Source organism: Marmota marmota, unplaced genomic scaffold, assembly GCF_001458135.2.
Source record: "Marmota marmota marmota unplaced genomic scaffold, marMar, whole genome shotgun sequence".
NCBI lineage: Eukaryota > Metazoa > Chordata > Mammalia > Rodentia > Sciuridae > Marmota > Marmota marmota.
The window spans coordinates 28,580,053-28,594,804 of NW_026000174.1; the positions used below are offsets into that span (position 1 = coordinate 28,580,053).

The 14,752-nt window shown below is 40.8% G+C and overlaps 1 protein-coding gene across 11 annotated transcripts in view; it reads right to left on the reverse strand.

Annotated features, from left to right (window-relative positions):
* Window positions 1-2,118: 2,118 nt before the first annotated feature.
* The window catches only part of LOC107158126 (SRY-box transcription factor 6), a 290,105-nt gene continuing 277,471 nt past the window's right edge, over window positions 2,119-14,752 (reverse strand). For all 11 annotated transcript variants that reach the window (XM_048788408.1, XM_048788410.1, XM_048788414.1 and 8 more), the window contains one exon: window positions 2,119-8,756. In XM_048788408.1, coding sequence (XP_048644365.1) covers window positions 8,453-8,756 — 304 coding nt within the window. In that variant the 3' untranslated portion in view covers window positions 2,119-8,452. The remainder of the gene's footprint in view (window positions 8,757-14,752) is intronic.

A 14,752-nucleotide genomic window follows, 5' to 3' on the forward strand; every position in this document is an offset into this window, starting at 1 on the left:
CACCCTACAATGTGTTGTTGACCAGGAGGATAGAGAAGACAATGAATATCCTTCCTGAAGCTTGCTTCTCAGTACCCCATGGAGTGCTTTCAGGGGTACCTGTGTACCACATTTGAGCAAACAAAGCTCTAGAGTGCTCTTAAGGAAAAGGCCGGTACCTGGATTGTGGGTTTCCTTTGCCAGAAAGGAAGGAGAGGATATGGAATGAACAGCTGCTCACAGTTGGGCTCCTTGCCCTCCTCCACCCCAAGTGAAGGCAGCTGGCTTCCTTTTAGGTAGGATGCCTGGGGACAGGGCCTTCAGTACTCTTTGTCTCAGAGAGGAGTAAAAGGTTACCTTGGGTACCTGGGAAGTCAAGGAAAGAGTAAGGCAAACCCAAAAACAGTTCCTGTTTCAGTCTATCCTTTTCCACATTCTAGCCAAGATGCCTAGGAGGAAGAATGGAGCTGTGGCTCTAGACACAGACACACTGGTACCCAGCTGTGCGTCTTCCTAAAGCAAAGAATCTCAGTGCATTCATCCGTCATCATCTAGCAGAAAAGACAAACAAATCATTATGATGTGATAAAGCAGATCAGAGAGGTCCTTTAAAAGTACCATGGGAACTCTGAGGAAGAGCTTAAAACTGGGAGTCTGGGGAAGGCACCAGAGGATGGTGTTTGAAAGACAAGTGGAAATTGACCAAACAGAGAAGGTGACAGGGAAAGGAAGACTGGGGTGGTAATCACATATAGGACCTCATGTGAGCCAAGAACTTAGGCAGGCCCTTCACCTGGCTCAGTTGGTGACATTGACCCATGCTCCCTGCTGGCTCAGACATTATCTGGGCAGAGGAGTCAGGCCTGCAGCCATATTTTAGTTCTGCCTTTTCATACCCCTAGTACCCTAATAGGTAGAGATTACAATCCCATTTTACAGAGAGGAAAACTCTGGCTCAGAAGAATTATTCAGGGAAGGTCACACAACCAGCAAGTGGCAGAGCCAGGCCTCTGTGACTCCCCAAATCCACACTGTTCTTTTTTTTTTTTTTTTTACATCTTCATACATGTATTTTGTATAATGATGAGGGTCTCCTTCCACCATCCATGCTATTCCCCTTCTCCCTCCCTTTCCCTCCCACCCACACTGTTCTTAATCTAATGCCCTAGGCTGATTTAGGCTTAAAAAAAAAACCCACAGGGCAGGAAGGAGGATCCTGGGATGCCAGGTTTGCAGAACTTCAAGCAGCTTGTATCAATCTTACAATTTGCCTGGGATAAAGAACGTTTCACAAATCCTCTTCTCTAATGAGGCATTTTTTCATAGGAAATACCAAAAGCAGCAGCCACAGGGCCTCTCCTCTGTCTCTTTCACACTGCAGCTGTGGGTCACTACTCTGTGGGTCACTAATCTGGAGCATTCACAGCACTCCAGGGACTGGTTCCTCAAGCTTCCTTCAAGAACCCTGCTCAAGGCAGCCCGCTACCCAAGCCCTGCCCTCAGACTCTCAAGGCACCAGGAAATCGTTTTGGGTACACTTAGAAGCCAAGTCACTGGGAGCTGAGTTTTGCACCAGATGCAAATCATTGCTGGTCATTGAGATGGGAGCTTCCTTCTCTGAGGCAGAAGCATGAGAAATGGGCCAAGCATCCCACCCATGGTGGAGGGAAGGATCCTGAGTGCAGCCCATCTGCTGTGGCTGCTGGGCTTGGAGCAGTCAGTGTCAGGTGAGAGGCAGGTCCTGGAGATCCTATCACATGAATCTCAGCTGGATGCTCTGAGCTTTGGAAACTGTTTTGCTCTAGTGAAGAAATCAGGAAAATAGGCAGTGACATTCTCTCTCATCTTCTCTTGACAAAAAAAAAAAAAAAAAAAATTCCACCTTGGATCCTATTCCTTCCATCTAAATCCATAAACATTTCTTGCTGCAGCAGTATATGTTCTGAGATGAAAAACGCAGGCAAGTCTTTCCAGGCTAAGGAGTCCAAGATGTTTGGGCTCTTTCTCCCTCCCACCAGGCAGAAGCTGTGGCACAGAACTGGAGCTCTGTGGGCTCCAGCCGCAGGTGGTGGCAAGCCTGGGGCATGCTGGGTCTAGGGGGAACTGTTTTCGGGGAACAGATGAAGCTGTACACAGAGGTCATAAAACAAAATTTATCTTTAATTGGTAAGTGTCAACAGCAGTACAAAAGATGGAGTGATGACAACTAGATTAGGGTAGAGAGGACAGTCTTGAGGTAAATGAGCATAAATAGGCAGTTCTTATAGACACTCCCCTGCGGGCCTGAGCCCATCATGGCATATACATTATCACCCAAGGATGGCATGTCTGACAGATCAGGAAAGCACCTTGTGCAAAAATGAAAAAAAAAAAAGTAGCTAAGGTGCCAACATACACCAGGATAGACAAAGAGTGCGTCTTTCAATTTTGTCTTTTCCCTTAATTATGAGGCAGAGGAGGGGAAGACTTGGAAAAGTACCACTGAAAGATTATTCAATGAGTTGAGTTTTATCTCACGTCAATACTGCACAACAAAATCCAAGAGGTTTGTGTATGCAACAAAGCTAAGAACAATGATCCATTCCTTTAAATTTGAAGAGATTCTCTTTTTTTTTCTCCATTTCTTGAATCCTTAGCGAACTTTTTTTTTTTTTTTCATTATCAAGAGGAGAGTGTGAGAAAGATGTGATGGCAACCCTTAAGGTCATTTAAAAACTTTACACTGGACTGTACAAGATTTTTTTTTGATAAACTATTTACATTTTCAGACTTTCAAACATATTCAAAGCAGCAATAGACACTAGTTTTTATGGGTTTTTTGTTTTTTTCTAATTGCCCAAATAGTTACCAGCCATGGGCCAAGTAGGTACCTGTGTTATACATAGAATTTCTACAAAGAAAATCTGCAGTTAAAATTTGCTCCAGGGTGTATTAGATGTCCCTAGAGTCTCAAGGGTCACACCCACAGTGTTGCTATAGGAACCAAAGCACAGTACCTTGACAACAGAGTTACAGTTGTCCCAACAGCCCTACACAAACTTTACACTTCGAAACAGCAGCCAGCATGTCAGTCCAGCATGTCAGTGAATTGTGCTGATTAAATTAACATAGAATACAATCTCACAATATACATCACAAACAAATTACAATGTCAGGAAATAAAAAGAGTTACAGTAAGATAAGTTATGTAGTAACAGCTTATAAGCTTGTCTAAGGTAATAAAAATTTTACATGGCAAATACAATAATGAATGAACATAAATGCTAAGCATTCTAATTTGCTACAAGCTGGAGAAGGGTACAATAAAGACTGCACTTTCAAAAAAGCAAAAACACACATGACAAAGGAAGACAAACGGAGAATGCACATGAGCAGATCTGCAATGTGCAGCATACAAAACAGTTAAATATTTGCACATTCCCCATACTCCAAGAGCACCAGCACTGAGGCCTCACTTTATGCTTGTGGTTCTTCAGGAATAAGAAACTACTGAGCAAGATGTGTCACTGAGTTGCCTTCAAGCGTTCCTATTGCCACGGACACTGATTGGAAGAGTATCTGCAGGAAGCAAGACCTTTCTGTCCCTACCCCACCCATCCCTCCCCTCTGCCCCTGGAGGTACCAGCATTCGGAATACTAGTTCATGAGCTTTTGGAAAGCAATCTGTCCCCAAAGGAAAAGATGAGATGGGGATGAAAAGGAAATGTATTTGCATATCAATATTTTTAATGATTATCAGCACAGGGGCACGTTCCATAGCATGTGGCATCAGAAACAGAACATGATCGGCAGAAGTAACAGAAGTTGTTTATTGAGGAGGAAAACACATCAGGGGGCAGATGACTTAAGGAAATGATGCAAGTGCTTTTGTAGAAGGACAAATGAGGTCATATGATATTATTATATTTTGAGAAGTGAGCTTAAGTGCCAACTCAATCCTTGGATAAACGAGCATGACATCAGGCAAGGCTACAGCAACCATTTTTGTCACGTTCTCATTAAAAAGGAAGACCCAGTAATAACTTCAATACATTCCTCTAGCTGCATTCCTCTGCAGTTGTTGGCACTTGGTATAGGACTTCTTGAATGGTTTAAAACTACGAACTGATTCTTTTTCCTTTCCCTAATGAGTTGGTAGAGGTCAACTCTTTGCAAAATAAGTAAATCAAGAGCAGCAGCCTGGGCAGTGGTGTTCAAGTTCCAGGCTGCCTTCCTGCTGAGGGCAGATGGGCTTTCCTGAAACAATCTCTGCTTTCAGCCAGCCCTGTGCTCCTGGCTCAGGAGGGTGTGCTCCAAAGAAGCAGCCTGGCTTCATAAGGCAAAGAAAGCAGCCTTTAATTTCAGCCCTAGAGAGATCACACCCTTTTCAAACACCCCAGGCTCCCAGGGCGCTTATGTCCAGGGAAGGCCAAAATTTGACCAGCTCACTAGCACTGTGAGCCCACATCTGAATTTAGAACTTGGTCTGGGAGTCTGTGTCAGGACCCTGGCAAATCAAACCAGGCCCCAGCACAAGGCTGCAGAGTATCAAATACCAAATGAAGCAAACTGATGTGCTCCTGAAAGGCTGAGCTGGGTCCTCGTGAAAACAACAGAGCTTCCACACCTTCCTGCAAAGGACACTGCCTGAAGTAGAGAAATTGCCAGGCTGGCTGCTCGTGTCTGCAGATGAACTTTCCTTTCTCTCCCTTCTTTCCTTCCATCCTTTCTTCCTTCCTTCTCGTCCTTCCTATTCTATATGGCCTGTTTTTTTGTTTTTTTAAGGAAAGGATTGTCTACCAGTGTCCCTATCACAAACGACAAAGAAAACCCTGGTCTTGTATGCTTTTAAATTAAACGGAGATAATTTTTACCTTTGACTTGAAGATACCATCAAGTAGGGAGCACTGAAAAAAGGTGACAACATGCTTTAACTGGCATGGTGCGACATTATTCATGGCCAATCACAGAGGCAGATTTTTGCCTTTAAAATGTCATTATGCTTCTTACTATTAAATGGTCACAAGAACTATCTTAGAAGGTTCGTGTGGGTTCACAAAGCAAATTGACTCTCTCCTAGATGTACTGGAAATTTACTATGTTCAATTCATCTACTTTCTATAAGGAAAAAAGGGAAAAGTCTGAGTCTGTGGACAGCAGGCTCAAAACTGAATAAGAACCCGAGTGTAGGGCTTAGCTGGCCTAGCTGCAGGATGAATGCTGCCCTCACTGTAGCTGATAATTCACTGTCCCCAGCAAGTACAGTGACTCGTCAACTTCTAGTTTGGACCAACACATATGGATAGAGAACAAAAAAGAAATACATAACTTATCACTCACTAAGTACTCATGAACCAAAAATAAATTCTATTTCTATGTTATATTTACACAATTAGAAAACTCTAAAATGAGATGGTAAAGTCATAAAAACTTTGTTTAAGCCCCACTGAAATATAATGAAGTGATCCCGATGATTGTCATCCTTAATTTCCATGAATATTTAGAGCCAAACTTGGCTAATAAATAGAATAAACTTCATATGCACAAAATTTAGATTCTAATACAGCATTACTGTCTGAGCCAAAGAAAGAGGCGTTTACAATCAGATCATTCCTGAATAGCCTTTCATTTTTAAGAAAATGGCTAGAAGTTACTGCACCCCCAGTACTGAGGCAGAGCTGGAGCTAAAACAAAGTGTTCATACACACATGTATTTTGCATAAATAAATGAAATAACAAGACATAAAAATGACTCAAATCCGGCAACTGTGAGGCAAGCCCACACGAGTCGAAACAGATGACTTTTGTTCGTGTAGTTTTCGTACAACAGTTTCACATTAGTCAGAAGTGATAAAAAATACCATTTATATCCAGTGCTTATAACACTTACGAAACAACATCTGTGAGTGTGTGTGTTGTTTTTTTTTTTTTTTTCTTACTACAAGCAAAATCAAGTTTCAGTCCTAAAGAACAGTCCTTTGTTCTCCACCAGCCCAGAATATTATTTTGGCATGGTCATAAAAACAAACAAAATTAACCTACTATGCTAAATGTTCGCCTTTGTGCAAAATTAATTACATACAATACAATGCTAGTCATACAACACACTACCTATGCAGCACAATAAGAAAGGAGTGAGCGCAGAAGCCAAAACCAAAAAGAAAGGGGAGAAAACATGAGAATGAACTGAGAAGGAGAGGTATATAATCAAAGAAATCAGTAAGACATAATAAATATTCATTTTTTTAAGAAAAATGACCTCCTCCTCATTTGAAAGAAATGTACAAGAACAAAGTTCCAATCCCCAATCAATATTAAGAACAAAACATTCCTATCAGTACCTTCAACAGCTTATAGAGAGCACTCCCAGCTAGTGTCAGAGCCGGTGACAGCTTGGCTCAACCTATTTATTGCTATTAGGTTTGGCCTGGAGCACTCTTTAAATAAATATGAAGATATACTATTTTCTTCCAAGTGACAAAATGGCTCAAGAAATCTGTTGGGGCCATTCCTATGTCTTGGTGATCAGATTCTGGGTTGTCCCATGAGGCAAACTGTCTCATTCTCTGACACTCTCCCACTAAATCACTCTGGGAGTAGCTCCCCCACAGGCAATAGGCCCTGGGTTAAGGAAGGTCTGAATGGCATCGCAGAGCTTCCTGTAGTTAGGAGATGGGGAATGAAACCTCACTGCCTCCAAGCCCAGCAGCACATCTCCAGAGCTCTCCTTGAGTGACAAGTGCAGTTCATCTTATAGACGTAGATACAGGGAGTCAGCCAAAGGTTTGCTGTCTCATGAGCTATCTGTTCCCCAGAATTGACAGTAGGAACATGCCATACAGGGAATGTATTCCCCCCCTTCTCCTTCCCTATGGTTTTCTTTCGTTCTCTGAATGTTCCATGACTATTTGCCTCTATCTTTGCTTTGAGAATGTCATCTGGCTTCCTTCATCCTGGAACTTGCAAAGAATTCCCTGGATGTGCCAGCTAGGCAACTCAGTGTAAAGGTGCCAGCCCATGACAGTGGCACTGTATACTCTACATGGCCCACAAGCCTTGGGCTTCAGGTCTGGCTGCAGGATTCTGCTGCTTTCCCACCTGGCAGCCACCACTGTTGACTCTTACTGCTGAATGGAATTCAGAGGAAATGCTGCCAATGCAGATCCTACCACTTGTTGCAAACTGAACTGGGGGAAACTCTGGCAAAAGACTCAAGGTCACAGCGAACCTCAGGGGCATACCTGCATACCTGTTAAGTGTAAGAGTATACACTTAGACCCAAATATACAGCCCTGTAGCCAGATATACAATCATCTTTAAAAACAATAAAGATAGGTATTTAATAGTATCTTGTTTCAGAAATGCTTCCAGATGCTCTGGGGACATAAAATCAATATGTACATCTTTTGTATCTAGCAGGAGAAGGAGATGAAAAGGGCTAAAAAGTTCTTCAGGGAAGGAGGGTGAAAAACAAGAATTATTAAATTAATGCCACCAACATTTTTTTAAAATAAATAGTAAATGGACCCTTGACATTCTGGAATGAATAAATTATTTAAGAGAAAATGTGTTAAGACTGAATGTCAGGGTTAAAGGCAAAGGGATAATGGATGTAGTGAGAGGTGGTCTTGGGCAGAGAAGACCACCAATTCGGTATCTGGTGTGGTGATGGCTCTGGTGTGTGTATGTCATACCACATCACGCACTGATGGCACGTCAAGAGGCAAACACAATTGGGTACATGCACTGTGGCAACCTTGTTCATTCCTTACAATATCTTGTCTCCAGATTCCTGAGTACTTTACCATTTTCTGGAAAAAAAAAAGTGTGGTTTGCTATTTTATTTTAAGATGCCAAAGATTGTCTAAGACTTTGCAGTATCTCTTTAAGACTTTCAAAATATTAAGATTCAAAAGTTATGAAAAAGTTTGGCACATTCAAAGTTTAACTCTACACGCGGAGAAATGGAATTCCGAGGCCTTCTGAATATGCTCTGCACGCAGCGGCACATGCCGTGGACTAGTCCTGCTTCACGATACGAAATCCTCAGTTGTTTTCTAAAGTAATTCAGAATAAAAACACATTCACAACCTGTAGGCCGGCACAGCATACCTGAGTGAGAATGTTTAACCCCATCTAAAACAGTAACTTAAACCTTTATCAACATCCAAAAGAAAAAAAAAGTAAGACAAAAATATAAGACTTGTAAGACAGCTATGGGTTGAGATAAGTTTTCAAGTCCTGGTGTCTCATATTTAATATGTCTTCACCTAAATTAAAACAACAACAACAACAACAATAACAATAACGACAAAAAACTCAAGTTCATGAAAAATCAGGGAAAACTTAATCTGTCTCACACTTTACGAAACAATTAAGACCATTCTGCTGATGTAATTGTGGAGCCACAAATGCATGCGGGCTCTTTAAGAACTTTTTGTTGGGGGAAGGGGATGAAATGTCAGAGTATTTTAATTCAGCAAACAAAAACTCCTCAGTTGGCACTGACAGCCTCCGGGGCTTCGTTTTCACTGCTATAGTCTGATTTGGGATCGTCTTCATAGTCGTCATACATTTCCATTTCATCCTCTCCATTAATCATTTCGTTTCCAGCTAGGCTTCCGCTGTCTGTCTTCATACCATAAGTGCTCTGGATGACTGGGAGGCTGGGCTCTGGGCTGGCAGAGGTGCTAGAGCAGTCAGATGTCATCTGAGGTGACGGTGTGGTAGTTGCCATAGTAATAGCACCGGGATACACAACACCTGTTCCTGTGGTGATTGGAATCTGAGGCTGTTGCCTGTATAGATTCAAAAAATAAAATGAAATAGAGGGGAAATATCTCTATATAATAGATCTATGTACGTTCTTTCATGTGGCTTTGGGCTTTATCCCCCACACTTGTCAGAGGGGTGTCCTCTTTAACATCCTAAGCAAGTGATAAAATGTGACAAGTGTTCCTTGGAGTAGTCCTGGCACTCTCCCTGACACTATGACTGGGGGTTAAATTAGCATAATGGAGCAATTTACTGATGGTTTTGCAACATACAGGCAGAACTCTTTTAGGTTGGCAAATATGGCAAGGCCTGGCTAACATGTGACGTCAAGGACAAGTGCTATAGTTAATACCATCAAGTTATATGTGAGATCATTTTTTTTGAGTGCCCTGAGAGAATTTTTTAAAATAGACCAGTGGCATGAGACATATTATAATTACACTAGTAAGTAGATTGGTGTCATCTTTATCAAGATGAGAAAAGAACTAGTATGTCCCAAAGAATCAGATTTAGCAAAGCATTTATTTGGTATCCATGCAAATGTCTACTTATTTCAGTGCTGACCTGGCAGGGCAGGAACTTATGGAACAATCATCTTGGATTTCTTAAGCCTGAGTTCTAGGTTGAAGAAGTTGGGAGCAGACAGTGGTGAGCCTGCAACCTAAGTGAATAACAGCCACCAGACATGCTGCCTCATCCAAGATCCCAGCATGTGCCAGGGCCTGGTCACACCAGATCACTTCTTTATAACATGACCCTAGTTCACATAAACTTAGCAGACTCTTTGTGAAGGTCAACCTCTGCCTCTGTAAGGAGACATGGCTACTCTGTCTCTTAATTTCACTTAAGCACTATAACTGGCACACAAGAATTGAAGATCTACTTAACTCAGAGACTATACCTAAATAATATGTTCAAAGATGTAATATTCACCAAGTAGTCCTCAGTCTTTAGAGACAGTAAATTATGGCTGAGTGTTCATTTCAAAGTGTCATTGGCACCACCCTTTTGAGCCTTCTTTTTCATATATTGTAAAAGTTGGGGTCATGAAAGTTTTGGAAGATTCTTCCACCATTTTTTGCTCTGGCTTCAGACCAGTTATTGCTTGGACAATTGCTATTAACCCTATACATTATCATTGAAACTCTGTCTACCCCACTCTCACAGGAAGATACCTGAATCCATGAGGAAAGTGCTGTGTTACCAGCTACTCTGGCATGTCCAGGAGGAGCATACTCTCCTCACAGAGGCCAGCTTCCCTCCAGTCAAGTAGAGGGAGAATGGTAATGACTTGGAAATACTGTGTAATGTCTGCCCATGCTACCATTAAAAATATCCTTTGATTGCCATGAAACATAGTCACAATTCCATCACCTTTCACTAACATAATATGTAAAATACTGTGTGTGTGTGTGTGTGTGTGTGTGATTTCATTTAATTACTACTGGCATTTTTCAAAGAAAATAAGGCCTTGCTTCAGGTACTGTGTTCATACTGGAAAAACTAGAATTTGAACCTATGTTGTCAACTGATTTTTTGAATTCCATCCTTCTTAATAGAGTTCAATACACAGATATACTAAGCTTGCTATGTTTCATAAAAGTTTCTGACTTCTATAGAACCTATCAGCACCCAATTGACACTAAGCACTGATATTGTTTCAATTTCTATAATTCATTTGTTGAGTTTGGTTGCCTGAAAGAAGCAAATTATAGAGGAGTATAAATCTATGTATAGAAACATCTTATAAAATACTGGTTACCCTCTCTCATTGAATCAAATTCTAAAAAGCAATATACATTTTGCTAAGTTTTGGGTAAATTATCACATATTAAATTTCATGCTAACCTGCCCAAGGCAGTGAATGCCTCATTGAATTGGTAACTAAGTTTTGATAATTGCAATAGAAATTTTTTTGCCTTAATCACATTATTAGAGTGTAGAGCAAGACCTTACTGCAATATTAACCCATTTTACAGATTTTTCCAATTTAGCAAGCTAATCTAAACTCTGCAATTAACACAAACTATTAAATGGGACATTTTATTTCCACAAAGGACATTTATTTTCACAAAGAACAGATTGTCATTTTTGAAGTTCATTCTTAAAAATATCTTCATGTCTATTAAATAAATTTAACTTGAGCTCTTACTCTGTGTGGAGAGACTATATACATAGATGCTTTCATATTATCTCATAATAAACCAAAGGCTAGCATTTTCCCTCTTCACAGCAGAAGTGACCAGTTGAGGTTCAGAGGCTAAACTGGTTGTGTAAAGAAATACAAATTCCACAGCCAGGAGTTGAGTTCTTCCCTGTCATAAATTCTCTGATAGATATCAAGACTGGGATGAGAAAGGCAAGCTCACACTGTCAGAAAAATACATAGCAACTTGAATCAGAATCAAAATCTTCTAAGCTGGTCTTCTAAGCTGGTAATGAAATATTAAAAAATAAACAAGCAAATACAGCATTTGTACAACTCACTTTCCAGAGTGAGGCACATGGGCTATTCAAAAGCCTATGTGGGTTGTGGATTGAGAGGGCTGTTTTGAGCCCACAGCCAGTGCCAAAGTCTGAAATGGTGATAGTTTGAATTCAGGGGCTACTCCCTGGATTTTAAGAAATGCTGGGCTCTGGTAAGGGTCTCACAATCACACACAACTGTTTTGTGAATGCTAGAGTGAGAACTTATCACTGTGAGAGATGGCTTTGCTTCAGGAAGGCCTTCTAGGAAGAAACGTTTGTGGTATAGTGCAAAGAGCTCAGGGTCAGACTTGGGTTCAAATCCTAACTCCACCAGTTATTGGTTGTGTGATCTTGGGCAGGCTAATTATCATCATGGACATCCCCTCTATTCATCTAAGCATCAGAATGTTAGGATAACTACATTCACCTCACAGCCTGTCAAGGCGATTCGATAAGAACATATAAGTAAAGCATTATACATGTAGAGTAAGTCCTCAATGATAATTCCCTTCTCATTCCCCATTGGGAAGTTGGAGTAAACTACACAGAGAGCTTACTCTGGGTCTAGGAGGACACTGGATGACAAGGTGATAGGTTGGACTATCTATGAGCCCTGGCCCTCAGGAGGCATTTGGGATCAGTTGCAACAATAGATTATACAACAATCCTCGCGGCCACTGCCCAGGCTGGAGAAGGCTTCCTCTACAGCAGTGCATATAGGGAAGGGTATCCAGTGTAAAAAGGGTATCCAGGAAAGTGTGGGTATCTTCTGAGAAATGACTCTACAAAGAAAAAAGTCCCCAAAGGCTAACATTTGGTTCTGTGCAACCCTTTAACCTACACTCCTTCCTTCCTCCAATTTCTGACTTCTTTCCCTGTTCCCTCTAGAACTCAATGTCACTGCCACACCTTGCTCTCACTGACACTTTGCTCTCTTTAGGACACTGCTCCCCTACAGCCCTCCTAAGAGTTGGCTGTTTGCCTTCCACACCTCTCATTCAAATGGGCCTGGAGGTATGGTAGCTTCCTTCCTAGTGCCTCATTGTCTCTTACAAACTATCTTTTATTCCTACATCTTAAAATCCTCATCTTTGAATCTCATGCTACCAAACTATGCCTCCCACCACACCCTTATCTCCTTCCTGCTAGTCATTCCCCCTCATTCCTTAAAGATGTTGGTTGCCCTCTCTAATATTACCCTTGCCATAACTCTTGATGGCTTCACCATCCATGCAATGATCATTCCACCACATTGCCACTTCAGTTTTGTGACCTCCCCTGCACTGTGACGAAGATCAAAGTCATCACAATGGCCATCAAGTCCTTTCACATTTGGGATCTCTCCTCTCTCTCTGACATCTACTGTTTTTCCCACATAGTTGTTCTACTTTTCTCCTGTCATTCTGGCCTTCTATTTCTTCTGGAACCAGCCAGGAGCAAACTGCCTCAAGACCGGTGCATTTGCTGCTTTCTCTGCCCACTTAATTTCCCTGATGTCTGCAGAGCTTGCACTCACCTGCTTCGGTCTTTGCTCAAACCTTCTCAGTGAGGTTTTCTGTGGCCATCCTATTTAAATCGCACCCATCCTCTTAAACTTCCTGCCTCTTTCCTGGTGTGCTTTTTTTAGGCACTTACCATTATTTTATATTTATTTATTTCTCTATTGATTGATTGTCTGACTTCTAACACTAGAATGTAAGCTTTATCACCACAGAAATTTTCACTGACATGGCTCCAGAGCCTACACAATACCTAAAACGTAGAAGGTATTCAATGTTGAATACATGGAATGAATAAATGAATGAATGAATGGACAAAACTAGTGAATGAGAGGAAAACAAATGAAAAGTGTAGGTAGCCTAATCTAAAGAAAAGAGTGAGACTAGATGTATGGGTAAGAAGGGGGAGAAAGATATGACATAATCATCTTTAGAGGATTGAATCATTGTCCTCATAAATAAGGGAAAGATTTGTTCTAGGAGAGACCAAAGAAGAGAACTAGACCCAGCCTACAAAGTAGTAGAGAGGCAGAATATAGCTCAGTTAGGGGAAAAGAACTTTCTGAAAATAGGACATGTTTCACAAAGGAACAGCTCCCATGAAAGGTGGAAAGTTCTGCCTCTGGGGCAGCCTGGGCCAGGATGGTGGCTGGTCACATGAAGTACACGACATCTGAAGTTAAGCTGGTTCTGTGGATATGAAACCATAAGCTAACTGTCATGGTGATCTTATTGTCATTATCAATATAAAGAGAGACTAAAAAAATTAAGCAAGTATAACAGTTGAATCTGAAGAAGTGACTTTCAAGGACTTCCAAAATATTGCTCAGCCTGCTTATCTTTCATTTTCTTTATTGCCAGGGAAAATTTCTAGACTGGTCATCTTTTTCATTATTGAGCAAGCCATTTTCATTCCCATGTGTTCATGTTTTCTTTATCCTAAAACAGGAATCTACTTTCTACCTGCTTGACCTGCCCAAAACTCAAGTCCCTTCCCCAAGGATACCCTATGGTTTGTTGGCCGTAATGCATAGTAATCTCTTTTCCTCTGAGCTTTATTTGCTCGTTCTATAACATCAAGATTAGCATGTCATTATATGTTATATGCATAACACTATATGTTCTCTGTGAGTGTGCATAACAAACTATTACTTGCTAATTTATTCATGTTTGTGTCTAGCTTCTTGAACTATAGCATTTGCTGAAAGTTCATGTGTATAGAATCATTATTAAGTTAGTGCCGTATTAAGTTAGTGCAATGTTGGGTACCTAGCTGGTTTCAAATATTCCCTTACCAATTGACTGGCTAATCAATGAACAAAATGAAAAATCCAGCCAGCAGGCTCAAGCTTTGTCTATTAGGAATTACTTTCTAAAAAGCATTTTTCCTTCCTTTACAGATCAATTTCTAAGTCAAAATTCAAACACTGCAGATTTCACAAATAGGAGTAGCTGGCAGGTATTGGGCTTTACAAATAATGAATGTGCACATCAAAACAAAAATTGTAGATGTTTATAAAAGTGTATACATGCAGCTGATAAGAACAGAGGTGACTAAGAACCCTCCTTCCCAGGCCAAGTAAAAAGTATAAGCTGGCCCTGGCTAAGAACCCTCCTTCCCAGACCAAGTAAAGAGTATAAGCTGGCCCTGACAGAGCTTAGCATTGCTGCATGGTTTTCAAATCATAAGAATGTTTCTAGAATAAGGTCTAGCTTTGCCAGTTATAAAGGACCACATATTTATTTTGGCAAAGCCCCATCATTTGCTGACTCTTCAGACCCTTCCAGAGTCTATAAATGAAGACAATAAAGTTTGTTTCATGAAAAGATAAAGCTATATGCTTTACATCTCTGTGGTTGACGTTATAGAAAGGAATAGAAATAATAGCAATTGTTATACTTTATGTATTGGAGATTCTTACACAGCTTCTTTACAAGAGGACAATATTGAAAACAGTGAGGCTGGTCTATGTAATTCAACTATATTTGTACATAGTTTACAGGTGATTTAACCCCATTAGGATTTAGATCAAAGTGGTAAATGTTCAAAT